This window comes from Bactrocera tryoni, chromosome 3 (genome assembly GCF_016617805.1).
Source record: "Bactrocera tryoni isolate S06 chromosome 3, CSIRO_BtryS06_freeze2, whole genome shotgun sequence".
NCBI lineage: Eukaryota > Metazoa > Arthropoda > Insecta > Diptera > Tephritidae > Bactrocera > Bactrocera tryoni.
Window position 1 is genome coordinate 33,912,315 of NC_052501.1, and position 22,554 is coordinate 33,934,868.

Below are 22,554 nucleotides of genomic sequence, written 5' to 3' on the forward strand. Positions count from 1 at the left end.
TTACACTCTTCCTACACAGATTTATTCCCAGTCATAATTAAGTCTTACAAATACCGTTATAAAAAGTGATGGATGATTTACCGATTTTGTCGCATTGTGAAGTCTCATATAAGTACACAGTAGATATCAGTAGATATGTATGTATGTCACTTTGTTCACCGTGACATGTTAATTAATTTACCCAACAACAATTGTGATGGGAAATTATCCATAGATTACATTCATTTTTGTCATTATGTATATTACTATTATAAATAAGTAAAAACGTTGTTTCATAATTTGTTACTTTGCCTGAAAATGAAAACAGAAAATTGCTATTTTGAAATAATTCAATATCAAATATTTTGTATTTAACAAAAAAGTAATTTTATTCTGATATACATATGTATGTACATATACTATAAATAATAGTATGTAGCACGTGTAGGCATAAATTAAGTATTTAGAATGACATTTATGTATATAATAAAGAATTAAATAATAAGCTCACGAAATTTAGGTGTATATAGTATGTATGCGAATGTTATAAAATAAGAGCATGTGATACAGCATTGAACTTAAAATAGTGATTTACGACTGGCGGTGTGTATTAACGCAATTTCTGAGCACTTCAGGAATTTGGTGGTATACTTCAGTGCGAATGAAATTATGCGTGAAATTCTTAATTCAGGCACATTTTTGAATTGAGCTTTTCGCCAAAATTAATTAATATATTATTATATTATATTTCTATACAACACTTAAATTAAATTCTTGATGTGAGAAACTAAAATGAATATATTTATACACTAACACACAAAAATATAAAAACAAAGTAAAACATTTCAAAATTCAATTTTTATTATTTTAGTTGTCTGATCTTTACCCAATACGAAGACTAACGCAAAAGATGGATAATGTACTGAATGTAGCCGGCATAACGCAACCCAAGCCTCCAGCTTCAACTCCATACACAGTGGAGCTCATTACCGAGAAGGATAAAGAGGCGGTGCTGGCAATGCTTCGGAAATTTTTCTTCAAGGTATGTTTTAGTGGAAACATTATGATCCATTTATTAATATTTATTATACTTAATCGTTGACGATTCACCAAATTACTTGTGTCTCTACATGTGCGGTTGTTTTAAAGTTCTAAAATAGCTATAAGTCGGTAAATAATAGGAATTTTAAAAATTCCTTTGGGGAATATATTCTTAAAGGTCCAGTCTTTAAGAATATGCTAAAAAAAATCGATTTTTTCAAAATTCTAGACTGGAATACCCCCTTAAAGTTCTAGGAGGTGGCTAGATTAAGTTCGCGAAACCTCAAAGAAGTACACGGTTTTCCAAAAGGAGTTTTATGATTTCTCTTCACAAAGGAACACACTAATTGTTAATGAAATTCAAATGATTTCCATTGAATGTGAATGTGATTTTAATCAATACAATTACGTTCTAAATATAACATCATGGCCTCCACGACTTTTTTTACAGAAACGAATTCGATGATCCCAATTTTCCACTAAATCAAGTGCTATGCCTGAATAACGCGTTCAATATTGACTTTTAAAGCTTGAAGAGAGTCTTGTGTATTGCTCAACACCAATGACTTCAATTTACCACACAAGAAGTAGTTTAATGGTGTTAAATCACAACTTCTTGGAGGCCATTCAATATCACAATTTCTTGAAATAATTGAATCTCCAAACTTTTCTCGCAATAATTCGGTTGTTGCTCGTGATGTGTAGCACATAGCCCTGTCTTGTTAGAATCAGAAGTTGTCCAGATCAACCAATTGCGGCCATTAAAAATTCGTTATCATCGACCGCTCTCCATTGACAGTAACGATGTCACCAGATTCCCTTTTGGAACGAAGAACGGGCCATTGATTTCATCAGATCAAAAACCACACCAAAGTGTCATTTTAGGTGAATGTAATGGTTGTTCATGAATAATTTGTGTATCTTTTTCGCAACAAAATCGACAGTTTTGTTTATTTACCGCACCACTCAGAAAGTTAGCCTCAACGGAGATGATTTTCTTAATAATTTAATATTATTTTGGTAATATACTTGAATAATTTGTAAACTTTGTTCGTCCGTATATCTCTCCATGTTAAAATTGTAAACATTACTGAATGCAGTGAAAACATTTTCAGATCATGACATATTAAAAATGACCGAAGCGTCCCTTAGTAATAATGTCATCCCTAATGGAAACCTGATACTATTATATTTTACTTGCAATAGATTCTTCTATTCCTACTGTATAAAGAAAATACAAAAATTTTCCGTTAGTTTGTAAGGAAAAACCCATATTTTTCTATGGAGACATGAATACATATACATAGTACAGTAGAGGCCCGCTAATCCGGATCAATTAAAACCGGCCCCTATCTGGAATATAAGGAAATCCGGATTACCAAAGACATATCAGAACAATGTATTATGAAAAACTATTTATAAATTTCTGTTTGTTTACTATAACAAATAATACACATGTTCCAAAAAAACAAAAAAAAACTTAAACCAATAAAGCATAAAAGCATAAAAGCGAATGTAGTGAATAATAAACATGTGATCCGGATTAGAGAATACGGATAGAGAATGTCGGTCCGGATTACAAGGGACATAATAGAAATTTTGAGTTTTTTAACCCTCTCCGGATTACAGTGGAATCCGGATTAGCGGGCCTCTACTGTATAAGAAAATGGTATATCCTAATAAATATATGGATTACCTTTATTCGCAGATACATATGTACGTACATATGTAAGTATGTTAAAAACACATGTGTATTCGTATATAATTTAGCTTTCACGATGTGAGTGACCTCTGAGAAAACGGATGCGACTCGCTAGCTATTATGAGAGTGAAGGCGCAAAATTTATTAATTCTTTGGATAAATGTAAAAAGTTGGCTTATAAGCATCTCATGGAATCTATTTGTATAAGCACTTGCTTATAAAAAGGAAAGGTGTGAAACTTTGTATGCAAACGCATGTTTATAGCCAATAAAAAATTCGCGCCGCATGCAAATGAAGAGTAGAATGAGAATATTAAATATGCAATTACGTTCTACAACATACAATAACAGCAGGCGTCACTGAGAAGGCGGCAATAACAATAGTAATATGTATGAGGTACACACTAACATACATACATACATACATACATACTACATATGATCAAAGAGTTTTGCGATCTGCCATAAATATGTTCTTATGGTCTATGGTATAGTAAAATTCCTATTTCTTTTGTTGTATTCGCGCACTCGTCACGATCATTTCTTCACTGTTTCAACTACATAGCGTCCTTCTTCGTTTTGTGGCAGGCAAAAAGACATTTTCCCAACTTAGTGCTTTAAGCACTAGAATTATTGATTTTTGAAAATTAAAATAAAAAACGGTTTAGTCTCCAAAGCCCTACTTAGTGCTTTATTTTGATCTCATATATAATTAATAACATCAAATAATTCAAAATACAAGTATTTACTGTATTTTACACAGAGCTGAACTGAAGTTGGCTGGTTATTACATACATATGTATATTCCTACAGCATATCGAAAACTGTTAAACAGCAGATATACATAGACATATTTGTTTATTAGTCAATAAAGACAAATTGTCTCTTTTTACTCTAGGATGAGCCGCTGAATAAATTTCTGGATTTGGGTGAATGTAAGGAGCTGGAGGAATACACATTGAAATGTGTGAAGGATAACTGTTCTTTCAAAGCAGTACATAATAACGGTGATTTGATTGGCATTTTTCTTAATGGACTTCTGAAAAGACCCGTAAGTATCATAAACACAATAAATATTAAATTGGCGATTTTATCCAAACACATACCTAGACCTCATTTAGAGGTGTCTTCTGGAAAATTTGGAATGTATGTATCTGTTCTAGCGTGCCCACATAATATAAGATAAAAGGCGGTTAACCATCTTACTGTGTTTGAACCTAACGCTTTTGTTGTAATTTATGCAAACTGTACGCAGATTCCTAAAGCTTTATCTTATAAACAAATATATACCGTCTTTTAGTATTAACATCTGTTATTAAAAAAACAAACAAGATGTAAGGTTCAAAAAGTACTCTTCAACGAATATGACTAGAGTTGATTTATAAAGCAAATACATGGACAATTTTCAACGATCCCATGACCCTCAAAACAAACTGCATAGAACATTCCCCCTTCAAGCGATGGCAAACTTCACAGAAATATGATAGTAGTATTAATATAGAAAAATATTTCCTGTTAGCAAGAACCGTTGAAATGTATTAATCTTTAGTTACTATAATAAATAGTCACAAAGACATGAAACTGGCAATCTTAAGTATTATATCTAAGTAGTAGCTCTGATAAATAAATTTATTTTTATCTAGTCTTGAAATCCACTTATCTAAAATATCATTCTTTATTTATTTATTCCGAATATAAAAATATTCTGGAACTGTCGATTTTTCGAATAACATTTATACATATTTCGGATTTATGAAAGAATGTAATATTATCAATCTTCCGTTTCAGCCGCCATCTGCTGAACCTTCTGAGAAAGCGGCCGATTCATGCCAGCATGCGAAGTTCAAGAAGATACTGGCTCTTTTTGATAGAATTGAAGAGAACTTTAATATTTTCGATTTGTACCCAGACATCGACGTTATGGTCGACGGTAAAATACTTTCAGTCAATTCTGAATATCGTGGACTTGGCATCGCTGGTTGCCTGACTGAGCGTACACTGGAATACATGAAGGAGCATAATATTCCGGTCATGCACGTGCTATGTTCCAGCCACTATTCGGCTCGTGTTATGGAGAAACTTGGCTTCCACGAGGTATACAGACTCAATTATTCCGACTACAAAGTCAATGATGAAGTGGTGTTCACACCGGCAGAGCCCCACGTGGCCGCACGTATTTTGGTCAAAGAGATCGCAGATGTCAATCGAAAGAGCACGCTATAAATACTATTTCTAGAGTGACTGAGCAGTGTGGCCACTTTACTATGTCAATTGGTTGTAAACAAATTTTAAATGTGAAGAATAAATGTTATTTAGTATTAATATTAACCGTTCGGTGAGGGTGTAATTCAATTAGAAAAGTACAATAAATAAATGTTACTAACCAAACTTACATATTGATGATAATGTGCATCAATATCATTGGCTTTCCAATATCGTAATGAATGTACCTAAGGCCTTTCAGTTAATTATTTTAAAGCCAAGATTTAGTACCGTAAGTCAAGTTTATAATTAATTAATAATACTTTTTATTGTTTAAGATGTTAAACGTGTATTTGTACATATGTGTGTAGCTACATAAGTACATAAATCACAAAATTCGTAGAAATTAGAAATTATTAAAGTTTTTACTGAGTACATTCGATTCCTAATGAATTTACAACACACTTACAAAAACGTGTGTTGCACCCAATTAAATTGAAACTGTTTATTTGCTTTCTCGGCCTTGACATACCACATAATAAAATTTGTATTTTTTATTAACATATATGTTTTTATATATGGTATGTATCGTTATGGTGCCAACAATTTAATATTATGCAATTGATTTTTATTCTTACTTCTTAAATTTTATTTAACAAAAACCAATCGCCTGAAATAAATTGTTAAGTGAAAATTAATCTATGTGTTCTCTAGATTTTGTTTGCTGAGATTTTAGAGCATGAGTGGCATATGAATTTTAATATATAATTTGCTTTTTCCTTTAAGAAGAAACTATGTATACAAAGACTTTCGATTAAGACGTGTTGTTGTGCAGAGAAATACAAGAACTCTGATTACCTCTTACTCGTATTAACTCACTTCGATTACTCATTTTGTGTACTTTTAAAGAGCTTAATTGCGCACATCAATTCATAACTGACAAACATTCTATTTGTGTTATTAATCATTAATATTAGGGATCCTTAGATTACATTTTTTTCTTGATAAAACTATTTACAATCATTACGCAACTGTGATGTTAGAGGCTGTTTCTTGTTAATTTTGGGTTGCTAAGAATGATAGTAAATTGCCTAAAACGTAAAATTGTTTGTGTTGTAATAGTGAAGGCGTGTAGGGTCCAAACCAACACAGTTTACTAAAATGTCAAATATAGTTCTATGTGATGAAAAGCTTCGAGAGAACAGAACACCCCAAGTACCTCACAAACCTCTCGGCACATCAGTCGCAAATTAGTCCTTCAGGGCTTATACGTAGTTTGCTATATATACTTCGATTGCTGTTTTGTTTCGGGCTCATACGCATAGATCCATGATTCGTCACCTGTGACGATCTTATAAACGTCTTTTGAAGCACCGCGATCGTATTTTTTCAGCATTTCTTTACACCAATCCACACGAGCCTTTTTTTGAGCGATTGTCAAATTGTGCGGGATCCAACGAGAACAAACCTTTTTTACGGCCAGGTGTTCATGCAATGGTAGGAGAAATGCACAGGCATGCCTCTATCTGAAGGTATGTTACATGACGGTCTTACATTATCAGTTCACGTACGGCATCGATGTTTTCTGGCACAACGGCTGTTTTTGGACGACCTTCACGGAATTCGTCTTTGAGCGAGCGTCGGCCATGATTGAATTCGTTGTACCAATTTTTCACAGTGCTATAGGATGGTGCTTCATAGCCATACAAAGATTTTAGTTCATCGATGCACTCTTGTCCTGATAATCCACGTCGAAAGTTGTGAAAAATGATCGCACGAAAATGTTCACGAGTTAATTCCCATTTTTTGGCCGAGATGAATTTTTAATTCCCTGTAAATAAAACAATTCACTATTAAATGACAAAACATTCTGAGTGATGTTATGCTAAAAAATGTCAAACTTTCTAATCGAAATGTCAGATTGCACCTGGCAACACTTAGTGTTGCCCTAGGCCAGAATATATATAGCAGCCCTCGTAAGAACCTGAATATAACTTGTTATAGTTTACCTAAGTACCTTGAAGTTTCCTCAGACAATTTTACCTAAAATGATTGAAGTAGTCTTGATTTTGTTTTGAGTTACCTGTCAAAACTAACAATTATTTTTGTAGAAACAGAAATGGATATATGCTTTTCTATCTGATAATAGGAAAAAAATAGAAAACTGTTAGAAGGAGGTCCTTCGCCGCAGAATTAAGAGCTCATACTTGGAGAGTCTTTCCTAAAGGTGTCTATCAATCAATTTTTTAGAGAACGAAGCGGAAAAAACATTAGTGTTGACCCACCCTAATGTACATACTTACGTAGTTTTTCTGAGTGAAAAATGCACCCAAATACATTTGTTACTGGTGATAATGAAATTATTTTTCGAAATTTTGAAAAATTATTGTAATTTTTTTAAAACCGGTGCATATACTTCACGGAAAGAAGCAATCGCTATTATAACTGGACGAATTTGTTCCGAAAAAGAAGCATAGATATAGGTAAGGGCTACCATTTCCCGGGATTCAAAAAGAGTAATCTCCATCCACTAGATGGAGAAGGGGATAAGGGTCACAGCACTCTGCTATCCAGAATTATTAGGTCTATTTGACAACAAACTATTAGAAACAAAATGGTCTAAAAAATGATTTTCCACCATGAATGCACCAGTTCACATATCCCACTTTAATTTTGGCCGAAGTAGGCCATGAAGTGATGCCCCATCCACCGTATATTTCAAATTCGGCGATTCTGCTCACTTTTCACTGAAATTTCCGTTTTGAATATAATCAGAATATCTCTTTGAGCTCGGTTGCGCATTGATGAAGAAGTTTCAACAAAGATATCGAGAGGAGAAAAGGACGTTACGGAAATTTCAGATCGACATTTCAAAAACAGAGGAACTAGTTCATATATATACAGACAGAAACGAACACAGCTAAATTGACTCAGCTCATTAGGCTGATCATTCATGATGAGGTCTCGACATTTCTTTCGGGGTGTTACAAACTTCGTGGTAAACTTGATAACGTATCTTAGGATATAAACATTTTGATATCCAAAATTGACGAGTTCTCCTCTCCTCCTTTTCGGCTGACTCTAAAAAAATTAACGAGTTGGAAGTATTTTTAAAAAGAATTCAAAATTGGTCCGTAAAAAATATCAATAATTTCCTCATAGTCTGATTGCAATTCATGCAATGAAGATACTATTTTTTTAACTTTAATATGGAATGTATCGAATGGTTGAAAAGAATATGTTTTGTTAAAACAATTTCAGCAACACTTTTTAAATATTATATTTTGGATGACATTCATTCATAAAAAAATATATATTAAGTTTGTAAGCGTTGTGAGAGAGAAATCAGCTGCCACGTTTCTACGGCAAAAATCCAAATGCCGTGAATTCTCACGTCATCCCACATCAAAGAGAGAAGGGAGTAGCGTTTTTCACTGTTCAGTTACATTGCGCGCCCATAAGATAGGTCGTGCCAGCTGACACGAGCCATGATTCTACGTTTTTCACTGATTGTGCTATTATGTTTAATTTCCTCATTCCCTCATAAATTTCTTTGTATTTAATTCAAACTAAAAGGTCGGTACTACTATAGGATTCTTTTAAAAAATACTTAACATAACAATTGAGTAAAATAAATCAATAAATAGATTAAGAAAAAATTATTGACGTGATTATTTTCGCATTATTATTTTCTCACATCTAGTACTATGGGATCATCCAGCAACTTGAATTTCATTGACTTAGTATCAAATGATGTAACACGATCAATCGGCGTTGTATAAGTAATTGTTCGTCTAACAATGCAATTTGTAGGAATGATATTTAAATCAGAATTTTTATTGTTTATAGATTGACTAAAGCTGCAAATTTGAATAAATGTAATTTTATTATTTTTTTTTGCGTTTACTTTGGACTCATCAAAGCTTTCGAACTAGTGACAAGCGAGGTTGTACTTACGAGGTTTGACAATTAAGTAAGTGGTAAACTTGTGACCTTGAAATTCCCTTTCTCTTTTTCCGGCATCCCTCCCCTCTCCATTGATATACATATGTACCATCGCTCTAGCTTGTTTAGTACGCCTGCTGCGTCAAGTTGAGTAGACGTGTGTTTGTAGTGCTCGTCACGAAAATGGAAAAACGAAATCAAGAGCAACGCGTCGCGATAAAATTTTGCGCCAGATTGGGCGAAACAGCTTCGGAAACGTACGCTTAAATTGTAAGAGTGTATGGTGATAGTGCTCTTAGTCGTGCCCAGGTGTTCCGATGGCACAAAGAGTTTAAGGAGGGGCCCCACGCCCGAAAGAAGCTCGCATGAGCAAGTCGAAGGTGAAAACGATGATTATTGCCTTTTTTGATAACCGTGGAATCGTCCACAAAGAATTCGTTCCACCGGGGCAAACTGTGAAACAAGTCTACTATTGCCAAGTACTCGAAAGATTGCGAAAACGAGTCAACAGGGTGCGCCCAGACATCGCACGTAACTGGATCCTTCATCACGACAACGCGCCATACCACACCGCCCTCAGCTTGTCCCAGTATTTGGCCTCCAAAGGGATCGCCGTGTTGCAACAGCCGCTTTATTCGCCCGGCATGTCACCCTGTGACTTTCTTTTGTTTCCTAACACAAAATTGGTGGTCAAAGGAACCCATTTTAAATCGATTACGGACATCCAGGCGGCCGTGACGAGGGTACTCGCGGACATCCCGAACGAAGCATGGAAAACGCGCTGGAATTGCTGTATAGCTGGCCTAGGGGACTACTTGGAAGGGGATGGCAGAGTTGTAAAATAATTTTAAAATATACGGTTTTTATGGAATCAGTCTCATTACTTAATCCTCGTATTGTTCTTACGACTGCTTGAAATACAAAAGTCCTATACCAAAATATTCAAGGGTACGAGAACATCAAATTGCAGAAACTGAAATGTAACATATGCATACGGGTAATATGCTGGCAAAGGGTTTGCCCACGCAATATTTTCTATGGCGATTGAAAGTCGTTCCACCCTGCCGCAAAACAGAAAACTGGTTTAAGGGTTCGTGTCAGTGTGAGATTGACGTTAGACATGTTTTCTCCAAATTGAAACTAGATATCTTCAAAGCTCTTCCTTTAAGAGCGGAAACCGTTTTGTTAAACACCATTCTGAGAAAATCGCGTTTAAAGATTGAATCCCCTTTCTACAAGAAACACTGTAGCGACCGTAATAATTTTAATTTCGATTTCAAAATTTGAGAGAATGTTTATTACAGTGTATACTATCCGATAATGTAACAAACAAAAATCGATTTTTCGAAAATTTCACACTCAGACGGTCCCTTAACACGTTCTACTCTTCACAAGAGTGCATTTACGTCTTTAGTTCAAACTTTTTACCTAACTTTGTGCAAGAGATAACTTGCGGCTTCTCAGGAGACAAAATCTTGATGTGCTGATGGAAGATTTGAGGGTAGGTCACCAACTCCGGCAAGGAGGATGATAGCCAAAACAATATTCTCCAAATATGTAAATAAGTCCGCCGAAGACATATTGTACGAAAGGTTCGTAAAAGTTGGATGGGACGTAGGTTGCGTGTTCCTTCGCCTCAAGCATTGCCACCCGACCGAAAACAATAAAAATACGCTAATAGAGCGATAGGTGGAGAAAAATCCAGTAGAGATCCTGGTTGCCACACTGAAGCTCCAAGACGCTGGTAATGAAGAGCCGGAAATTCAACCTGACTCCCAGAAGAAACTCAAACTTAACAGTGAAGACTTTTCAAATAAATCTGCATAAAGGAAGGTCGCCTATGTTGAACTCATCTTCAATTTAAAGAGGATTGGCTACGATATGGCATAAGTTCAGGAACCATGAATGTGTAGCCACGCGAAACGTGGTATTTGGATTAAAGTCGCCAACATAGTTTGCATATAACAAACAATGTGAGAACAGCCATACTTGTAAAGAAAAGAATGCATTCATATGATTATCTAAATTTCTTTTCACGATAGGGGTATCGGAGATGTCAAAGAAAAAGGTGAGTATTTACTAAATTAATGATCCGCAACATAGCTGACCCGGTGAGAAAGCAACATACATATATTAGACCCACCTCAAAGAACTTACAGTAAAATTGTTTTTCGTCGTTTTTTTACACGATTTTGAAATAACACGGTTGGTCAAGAAGAAATTTAAAGTTTTTCTAAATGGCAACTCTACTTCGCGGCTTGTTTACTTTAAAGAAAATACCCTCTTTATTTAACATATCAGTTTGCTTGACGCAATACATAATTTCCATAAAGTTCTTAAAGTTGAAGTTTAAGTTAGTTATTTTTTATAAATTGAAGAGGCAAACAGTTTCATTAGAAACGAAAAAAAATCTAGACTGTCTAAGAAGTGGCAAAAGTTTGCATCTGTTGGCAGAGCTTTTAGTTTAAACGAAAATGAGATTCCATTCGACAATCATTAATTTCCGGGTCAGCACTTAGTTCAAAAAAACTTCTTACAGTCGAAATTCTACTTTGGAGTATGCTGAAAAACATATGGTGTTATGGATTGAAGATTTACAAGAAAAAATATTATATAGATTAGAAATTTATTAAAGAGAAAGCGCTTAGAATATGCAATCGACTTCTGGAGTTAGAACCATCAGTATCCCATCAGGGAACTAATAAAATTGCTTTCAATGCAAGTCAGTGGCGTAGCTACAACTTCGGGCGCCCGGGGCCAAGGATGTTCTGCCGCCCCCCTTTATCTATGTACCTACTTACAAGTTTCATGAGGTGGTTTGAACAAAAGTGAATTTTTACAAAATATCTTCGATATTAAGTATATAAAATTTAGGAACTAGAAGCCAAGCAAATTCTGAAGTTCCAAAATTCTCACAAGGTTTTTGAGGAAATTGATAGTAAATTTACAAGGCATCTTAATAAAAGCCATAGAAAAAACCCATTTTCGCCCTATATATTGTACACTTTTGACACAATTTGCAGGAATTTTTGCTCGAATTGGAGTTTTTAAATACCATTTTTGAAAATTTGGAGAAATAAAAGTAAATAAAGTTACATTCTAAGCTTAGGGTAACTGTGAGAGTGACACGTCGCTAGACAAAGCTAGAAAAGTGCATCTTTAAGTTCTATCACTATTTTTAAAAAAGACATAAACCAAAATATATAAGAAAAATTGAAAAACTGAAGAGTATTCGAGTAAAAATTAATATTTTTCATTTTTATTCAGATTATTACATTGTGAGTGTACAACTCTTTATATTTTATAATAAATTTTCTAAAAAAAATTTGTTGAAGTATTTTTCTGAATATTAAAAAACAGCGAAGATCGTTTTGCCGCCCCCAAGACGTTGCGACCGGGGCGACGGCCCCCTTCGTCCCCTCCCTAGCCACGCCACTGATACAAGTCATGATTTTCTGAAAAGACACCATTTTCAAAATGTAAAAATTCAAGGAGAATTGGCATCAGCAGACCAAAATGCTGCAAAAAAATGACCTGATAAATAGCAAAAATAATTCAATAGGGCAGATATACTCCAGATAAAATATTTAATGCCGACGAAACGGCATTGTTTTGGAAGCAAATACCAAAAAGAATATTCATAGCAAAGTCTGAAAATACAGTTGGTGACGTTGAAGCCAGAGATCGGATGACTCTCTTGCTTTGCAGTAACGCATCTGGCGATAAATGTTGAAGCCACTCTTAATCAACAAATCCCTTATGTCAAGAGCTTTAAAAGGTAAGGACATTAAACAACTTCCAGTTTATGTTATGGCGAATAAAATGGCATGGATTACGGTTAATCTATTTAAAGATTGGTTCAATAACTGTATTTGTGCCAGAAGTCCCGAAATATATGACACAAAAGGGTTTAGAATTCAAAATTCCAGTGCTGGTACATTCGAATATTTAGTTGCTTTGCCGCCTAATACCACTTCTCTGATTCAATCACTCGATCAGGGTATTATAACAGTGGAAGAAAACAGTGCGAATGCTTCCATAAGCATGAAAAAAGTTTAATATTTTGGATTGCATTGCATATGTTTCCTTTGCCATTCAACAGTTGCGGCAATCAACCTTAAATGCTTGTTGGAAAAACATTTTACCAACTTTCGTTCAAAGTAGAACTTCGGTGATGCAAAGAACAGAAATTTGTTCTAAGTTTATAAATTTTTCAAATAATATAGGTAGGGATGGGTTTGACAACATCCAAACGGCTGACTTCGATGAATTAATGCAAGAAGGTCCTATTGATGCTGACGACTTAATTGAAATTGTGGCTATCAATGAGAATAAAGATGTCGATATGAACGAGGACAAAGGTGCAGGTCAGGTTTTAACGGATAATTTAATTCGTGTGGGCTTGAAATTCGCTACAAGTTTGGAAAAACATTTTCTTGCTCATGATCCTGACATGGAGCGTGTGTTACAATAAACTAAAATCTTGTGTTGCTGGGTATCAAAAATTATCTAAACAACTGGAGAAACCAAAAAAACAACTTCTTTTAACAGACTTTATAACAAAAAAGCCTATAGAGGCCGATTAATAATGCAAATAATTCTGCATTAGAACAAAACCCAACAGTTTGTTACAACAGTGCTATTTTTAAGCCAGTCCATAATAAACGTGCACGATTGTTACCAACTAGCGATAACCAGTTGCTACAGACTATTATACTGCTGTTCACCTTACGGTTGTACGTATCACCTAAAACTAATCGAGGTAGATACAGGGTTCTATATATATAAATGATCAGGGTGACGAGAAAAGTTGAAATCCAGTTGATTGTCTGTCCGTCCGTTCGTGCAAGCTGTAACTTGAGTAAAAATTGAGATATCTTGATAAAACTTGGTATGTAGACTCCTTAGTACAAACTAGAACTAGAACTAGAGGAGCGGTCAGCCACGCTCACTAACTTTCTCAAAACGAATTGTAACTAGCGCCCTCCAGTGCATGCAAAGGTGGTGGAACAAGAAGCTCAGAACATGTAGGCATAATGCTAAAGAACTATTCAAACTGGACAAGATGGCCGATGAAAAACCCCCATGGCTCAACGGGGTTGAAAAACATGCATGTAAGAAGATGCTACTCTTGTAGAACTCCTAGTGGTTATCTAGTGTCTGATGCCCTGAGCATACTGAAATTATGGAGGGAAAACTTCTTCAGCCTGCTGAATGGCAGTGAAAACAGAACACCAGGAGATGGTGAACCCGATTCCACAATCGATGAATATGTAGCTCTAATAGCAATTACCCGTCTAAAGATAAACAAAGCGGTGGGGCCAATGGATTGTCGGCCGAGTTATTAAAATACGAGTGCAAGAACTGATAAGAAGCATGCAACAGTTTCTTTGTAGAAAGATGCGTAAGATTTATGGCCCTTTGCGCATTGACAACGGCGAACACTGCAGTCGATGAAACAATGAGCTGTGTAAAATATAAGACGACATTGACATAGTTCATAAAATTAAGAGACAGCAGCTACTCTGGCTAGGTCATGTCGTACATATGGATGAAAACACTCTAGCTCTAAGAATATTCGACGCAGTACCCGCCGGCAGAAGCAGAGTAAGAGGAAGACCTCCCTTCCGTTGGAAAGACCAGGCGGAGACGGACCTGGCTACACTACACTCGGCGCCAAAAGCGTAAAGGATGAACGACAGGCGCGCTGCTGTAAACTCGGCTAGAACCGCGTAAGCAGTGTCCACGCCAATAAAGAAAAGAAGATGCTAAAGTCTGCATGGTAGGGATGAGCGATATTTCAATACCGGTGATTTTTCCACTGTGATTGAAAAACGCGATTTTCTAAGAGAACAGTTTAATAGGGTTACTTGTAATCATACTTGTATTAGCAGAAAAGTAGCATGTATGGTAAATAAATATATATTAAATAAATTAATTAATATTCATTCTTCATTCAGAGGATGGAGTCATGTGTAGAAGTTCACGCAAGTGAGGAAAGTTCTCTGATCGCCATTCACTTGGGAGTACGATTCTTTTACATATGACTCAAGCAGCTCACGACTTCCGGTCTTTGATCAAGTATCCTCTGGGTAGCCTAACAACATCCGTTCGAAGGCGAAACATCCCCATAGGGTTGTGCGCTGGGTTTGGGACCTGCCACGTAAAAAGCTCACTCCAATGAAAAACTACCAATTCATTTTACTATTTGGTCTATTTTGCTTTGGACTTCTGGACATCACTTACTCTTCTAGCCATGTATTCTGCAAAATATTTTGTAAATTCTTGGGAGATTTTGCTCCATTCTTCAATCGAAGCCTTATTTAGGTCGTCCTTGCTTGAAATGTCCTTCTGCTTAATTTTTCGGTCAAGGTGCTCCTACAGATGCTATAACGGCCACTCAGTAGCAAATTTGGACTTGTGTTTAGGATCTTTGTCCTGTTGAAAGATTCAGTTTCCTGATGGGCCTAATTTTTCAATGCTTTGAGCAACGTTATTTTTTAAAATGATGAAATAATCCAATTTGTTAATCGTGGACTCATTCAAAACCGAATTCCCAACACCGGCTGCTGCCATACAACCCCAGTCCATAACTGAGCCTCCACCGTGCTTTACGGTGTTGCTAACACGGTTATCATAAAAGGCTTGTTTTTTGGATCGCCATATTTTAGGCGGTTTTTTTGACTCAAATATTTCGAATTTGCATTCATCCGTATAAAAAATGTTTTCCCAGAAGTTTGCAGCCTGATTTATATACTTTTTTGCAAATTCCAAGTTCATCTGTTGATTCGCCTTTGATGTATAGGGCATTGGGCGTAGTACTAGTCCATGCAAACCGCTTTTGTGCAATGTTCTCTTGATTGTACTGGCACTTACTGGTTTACCCGATGTCTCCGCTATATCTTTTGATATTAGAAAAGCGTTTGAAGCTGGTTTTGTTTTTACTTCTCATACTATTGATAGCGCAGTGTCAATAAGGCTCTTTGGTCGGCCCGGTCGTGACAAATTTTCAACAGTCTTATGTTTACCATATTTATCAATAATTTTTTTTATTGTGCAATAGTGTCTTCCAACTATTTCTCTGATTTCGTGCAAAGATTTACCTTTTTTATGCAAATCTAATATGATTTTTTAACCGTTTCAGTGGTTGTTCGCTTACCCATGACAAATTTTGATATTTTAACGACTTAACCTCAAAAAAGACAACAATGATATAAAAAAATATGTTTTACTACACTCACTCTCTAGGATAGTAACGGGTTTCAAAGGATATTTGGCGCTTCCCGAAATAAATATCAAAAACAAACAACGGTTGTTGTCATGTTTACTTTTTTTTTACGCGAAAAAATGGGAGAATTTTTAGTTTAAGTGAATTATTTTGGCTGTGTTTAGTTTTTGATTATTATTGATACTAATTTAAACTCTTATAATATGGGCATTGAATTCTTTAATAAAACTTTTATTATTGTATTAAAGATTGCGTTGTAATAAACACTTTAATTTTGATAGAATTGCTGTTTACTTATTACTGGAGTGTTGATATTATGATTTGAGATATACAAAAATATTTTCGAAGCATTGCACAGAGCAGTGCAATATTTAAACGGGAACGATGAAGTATATGCGTACAGCTTCAAACTGATCCTTCTTAAAAATAATAAAATTGCTAAACATTGGGAATAGTAGAATAGAACTGCAACCAAATACACAGTGCAATAAATTAAAACTGGCTCAGTAATCATTCGATGAATAATATATCACGTGAATCCCAAAAGACTGATAGCATAATCTTGCCAGCCGATTTTTTGTCTTTCCACGCTTGATTTCATAATATGCAGCCCACTAGGCTGACTATCGATTGGACTCGGTTGATTTCACTGGTGCACAGCCCAAATTCAACAGGATTTTTCCCCAAAAAACCGATGCGTTATTCACGCACGAAATACTTTTTGATAAATTTTTTTTTGTAAACTAACACAAGTTCACCAAAAATGCTACATCTCCGTAACTAATACAAGGTCCGTCGCAAAAGAAACAGGACTGTTAAAAAAAACAACAAAAAATTAATTCAAAAGTTATATTTTTTTATTCAAAGTAGTTTCCTTGTGCTTCGATACAGCGCTTAGCCCGGTCAATTAGCATTTCAAAGGAGTGTTTAAGGTCATTTTCGGGATAGCTGAAATGTCCTGAAACCAGTGTCCTTTCATGGGCAAATGAAGTTTTCCAAATAGGTAAAAATCACAAGGTGCCAGATCAGGTGAGCAGGGTTTTTTGTCAAAAAATCAGTGACAAGCGTTGACCGATGACACGGCGCATTATCGTGCAACAGGCGTTAGGACCCTGCCTCACGGTATTGTGGTTGAGCACGACGAATGCGTGCCAAAAGACGCTTCATAACACCAAGGTAAAACACAGCATTAATCGTTTGGCCAGGTGGGACGAACTCTCGGTGTACAATACTCTCGGAATCGTAAAAACAAATCAGCATTGTCTTTATTTTTGACTTCTAAAGACGATCGACTTCTGGTCGTCACAGAGGTCCTCACGACCTTCTTGGAATCGCTTAAACCACTCATGCATATTACTACGGGATAGGCACTGATCACCATAAACTTTTTTCATCATTTGAAATGTTTCAGTAAACGTTTTCGCAAGTTTAAAACAAAATTTAATATTTGCTCTTTGTTCAAAATGCATTTTACGACCGATGACCAAAAGCTGCTGTCACTTTTTGATCGATAACATCGATTGCAGTTGTCCAATTGTCTTCAAATTTTTACGAAATGTCAACAAGAGATCAAATTTTTTATTTCATATACCCACCAATAGGTGGCGCCACCAGAAACAGTTATGTTTAAAAAGTTCTGTTTCTTTTGCGACAGATCTTGTAGTCTTAATCTAAATAATAAAAATTCCAATATTCCTCAATATATCCAACATAGTGATTTCTAACTTACTTTAAGCCGATGTGATAATTACCGACTTTTCAGTTTACTTTAAACTGTTTATTAGGTCTGCACATTTTCTTAAACATAATGTGCTTTAGCGCTGAATAAGAATTAATTCGATATTGGCTAATATTCGCGCTTCCGTTAACTGTTCCTCTTGTTTTCAGTTAAAACAGAAATTAGTTCTCCGTTCGTTTCGTTTACTTAACGGTTGTTTGTAACACTTCAAAATAATCGAGTTATATATAGGGTTATATAAATATATAAATGATCGGAGTGATGAGACGAGTTTAAATCCGAATGATTGTCTGACTGTATTTTGGCAAAGAAGATCGCAGTAGCATGGGACACCTGTTGGCTGAAATCTTTGAAAATGTAGGCTTGACTCCCCGAATATGTGAACCCCAGTGCCTGTAGTTGAAATTTTACCGAAAATAGCGGTGTATATCGGCCAATATGTGAGTTATCTTTAGAAAATTGAGAGAGCGTATTTTTCTAATAACGGTGCATATTTGTGTTTACATTGAATAAATTGTGGTGAAAACTTGCGCTACACTCGATATAACTAACAAGCGTTTTGTACCTGAAGCTATTACCCTGGCTTTAGTCCTTCAAAGTCCTTCCTTACTTGTTAATTTTTCGTTTGGAGTATCGTTTTGTTATACAAATTATTATAGATTGAATCGGTATGAGTCTGACATCTTCCAATAGTAACAAGTGCCCAATAATGGCAACCACACTTCTTCCATAAAAAAAGTGTATACAAACAAATGACAGTGGTGAGAATAAGATAAGAAGTGGTCGTCCACAAAAAGTCTCTTTTATTTTTAAATAAACTAAAAAATTCACCAAAATTAGCTTATACTAAGTGAAAACAAAAGCCGCTTTCATTTAAACTTTGATACTAAAGATCCAACTTTTTTAAAACCTTTCACTATTTGAAATCCTGATACAGACCTCTTAGTGTACGTTTTTAATAATTAGTGTAATAATAGACCAGGGTAGATGATGTTTTAAAACAAAAAAATCATAATAATATGAAACCCATTGGATCCAAAACTTTCTGAAGTCGGAAAAAGGAAGGGGAGAAGCGTGGTTGAATTTTTAAAGGTTAAGAATGGTTTATCACGATTTGTGGCAAAACTACATACCTACAGAAAAAAGTTATATGGCAAAGTTGTAGGTAATGAAAAGGTCTAAAACTTTTGATTGTTGATTTTTTTCACAAAATCTCAAAATTTATGTGAAATTTTTAATTAACCCATCTTTTGGGTTTTATTTTTATCTTGAATAAAAAATCTTTTCTTTCACGAAATTTGGTGGAAACTTAAGTTCTTATGTCCAAGATACAATGTTGTTTTTATTTAAAATATTAAGAAAAAAAACCTTATTTCGATTTAAAATCGAAAAATAAAAACAACTAATCCTAATTTTCAATCAAAAATTTCAGACTTTTTAAAAAAGTCAGTAGGTTTTATATTTGTTGAAATCTATACTTACAGCCTATTATTTCTTAATAGCAGCTGTAAAAAAGCAGCTTTGTATCACTTAGGAAGGGTTCCTTTCTATTTTTGAGCAAATTTATCATAGTTATGTATATACATATGTATACATTTTTATACCATCAGAAAGTAGAGACTTTCATGAATATACTATATAACCAGACTTAAAATGAAATTGGGATTTTTTGATTGAAAATTAGAGTTTTTTTCGATATTACTTCAATAAAGGGAGATAAAATAAACATTTTAATAAAAAATGCCGTGTGTTTGGGACATAAGAAGGTAAGGTTCTACCAAATTTCCTGAAAGTAAAAAACTTTTTGTAAAGATAAAAATGAAAAACCCAAGAGATTGCTTATTTCAATTTTTCACATACATTTTGAGGTTAAGTGCAAAAAGTCTTCATACAAAAGTTATAGACTTATTTATTACCTGCAACATTGCCATACAACTTTCTTATATATATGTAGTAGTTTTTCTGGAAATATAGACAAGCCATTCTTAACCGTTAAAAACCAACCACCCGCCTCTCCTTCCTTTTCCGACCACAAATCACCCGGAAATAATTTTTGCTTTTATACATTATTTGCTATTTTAATTTAACGGTTACAGAGGTATTTGCCGATTGTTTTAACTTTTAATTTTGTTAACTTATTTTCTTAGTTTCCTTAAAGATAAATGATTTGGGGCTGTTTTCATACCGTGTTTTGGGACCTCTTCATTATTTGATGGAATAATGAATGCACAAAAATATGCGACATTGGTTAGCAATTTTTTAGCACCCCTAATCTAAGAGCGTCATACCATCGTACAAAAGAGCTAAATTTAGGTAGGAATCAAATCTTGTATAAAAATCTATACATTGTTGGTGTATATGATCTCATTCAGCTTGAATTTTTATTTTAGTTGGCTAATACATTCAAGGATCTAAAGATTCAACACTTTGATTGGCCTCGAAACTCGCCCGATTTAAACCGTTAAGTTGCTAAACAGCAAATATCAAATGGAAGTCAATTGATAAAATTTTAGATCTAGTTTTATATGGTACCGTTATAAAGAAATCAATTGATATCCTAGTGAATCCCATGCCTTCAAGAATTACGACAGTTATTGAGCTAAAGAAGGAACGACTCGTTATTAGAGAACTTATTTTGAAGTCTATATTTCTACCGTTAGTGGTGAAAATGATTTAGTCGCCTTAAATGAACTTCACATTGTATTCTTTTTATTAATCTATACTTTTGGGACTCTTTAAATGATCAAGATGGCGAGACGAGTTGAAATCCGGATCTCTGTCTGCCCGCCCGTCCGTCTGCCTACTGCCGTCTGTAACTTGAGATCGTATTGAATGAGTGGTACATGTGTTCCTTTGCAAAAAAAGGAGAACTAGTTCATAGAAGGACGTAATTCGACAACTTCCACGCCCACAAAACGCCATTAGACGAAAACTTATAAAAAGTCATAACTGAGCACTAAATTAAGGTATAGAACTGTACTTTAAGACAGAGAATCGCAGTAATAGGGGTAGCTGTGGTCTAAAAATTAACTAAAAGTGAGCGTGGCCTACTCGTCAAATAGGTTTAATGTAGATATATATCTCCTAAACCACTAAAGCTCCAACAACCAAATTCACCTAGAGAAAATATTATGATAACTCCGACCACTCCCCTTATATCGGTTCCGTTATAAAGTACTAAAAGATAAATCAATAACTAAATGCGTTAGAAACATACAATTTTCCCCCCAGATCATAAGAGAGGGCTTTAAAGGAGCCGAGGTCAAACTTGGGCGATGGGCGTAGCACCGCCAAGTTTGGTGTAGTATAACATTCTTCTTAGATTCCTATATTAATGTATTAAAATGAGTAGGCTACAACCACGCCTACTTCCAATATAACACAATTTTAAATTTTAATTGATTCTTTCACTGTCTAAATAAAGAAGAAATTAATATAACAGCATAAAATTTTGCACGAATAGTGCCTTTTAATTGTGCTACCTTATAACCAAAAATGTCCTAACTTTTTACCGAAAATATCAGCCAATGTGTGAGATATATGTACATATGTGGCCTGGTCTACGAAAAAGGAGCTAACGTGCGAAAACTAGTTTTCTGGGGAACACCGTTATCTCGTTATTTCTCCGTTCACCGTTATTTTTCGTTATCTCATTAATTTTGACACCTAAGCCCCCTTTCCGTAGACCAGGTCACATATGTATATTGAAATTCAGAGAGAAAATTTTAGTTTTTTCTTCATGGATGCCATTGGGGCGATAAATCTCGCAAGCAACAAAATACTTTTACTTAAATAAATTCACAATTACAGCTAAAGGCTTAACCAATACTTATATAGTAAGAATTTGGAGGCTCTGTGTTTTTCATTACTCTATAAAAATTTCGAAAAAATCGCCGTCACACGGGATAACTCCTTAATATTATCTAAGCTTGTAAAACGAGGTCTCTTTGAGGTTCTTTTTTGTTTCTAAAACAGTAAAAAGTCACACGGAGCCATGTCTGGCGATTTTGGAGACTGGGACATCGATACATCATAGTGTGTTGACTAAATACGGATTGACAAAAAAACATGTTACACTCAATTGCTCTTCGAGATGGTGTTGATCCTTGTTAATTGTGACAAAGTGGTATGCATAAATATGATGTCTATCTAGAAAATCATCTTAAAGAATATCGACTGTCTTCCATACCTCCTTTAGTTTTTCAAGCGCAATATCGTAAGTCAATAGATTCGGAAAAAGACTTGAGTATTGGCATTCAACGCCTGTACCTGATATGTAAGTAAAGTTCTGAAATATATTAATGAAATCCGGAGAAAATCTTTTCCTCATAATAGTGTGCCCTTATTCTAAAAAAGGGTAAAATCGGGTCAAAACTCTTTTAGCTCTCATATACCTCATTTAAAATTTTCGACCTTCAGGTTGACTTTATCTATACTAATATTATAATGAGGAAAGATTTCATTGAATGTTTGCTTGCATTGAATCCGAAACTGCTTGAACGATTTGAAAAATTCTTTTACTGTTGGGAGTCTACACTATCTGTGGAAAGCTAGGGATCCATACTAAAACTCTAATAATGTAAAACAAGGTGTAAAAAAATTATCAAAAAACTTTCTTAAATCGAAAACTATTGATTATAGAACAAAAAAATTTGAAAGTACAAAATGTTTACGTCCTTGATGTTTAGCGCATTGAACTAGAATTTTGTACGAGAAAATT

General features: G+C 34.8%; 1 protein-coding gene across 5 annotated transcripts in view; it reads left to right on the plus strand.

Annotated features, from left to right (window-relative positions):
• The window catches only part of LOC120771833 (dopamine N-acetyltransferase), a 64,489-nt gene extending 58,868 nt beyond the window's left edge, over positions 1 to 5,621 (plus strand). For all 5 annotated transcript variants that reach the window (XM_040100074.1, XM_040100075.1, XM_040100072.1 and 2 more), the window contains exons 2-4: positions 851 to 1,021; positions 3,620 to 3,772; positions 4,510 to 5,621. In XM_040100074.1, coding sequence (XP_039956008.1) covers positions 890 to 1,021; positions 3,620 to 3,772; positions 4,510 to 4,944 — 720 coding nt within the window. In that variant the 5' untranslated portion in view covers positions 851 to 889 and the 3' untranslated portion in view covers positions 4,945 to 5,621. The remainder of the gene's footprint in view (positions 1 to 850; positions 1,022 to 3,619; positions 3,773 to 4,509) is intronic.
• Positions 5,622 to 22,554: the final 16,933 nt, after the last annotated feature.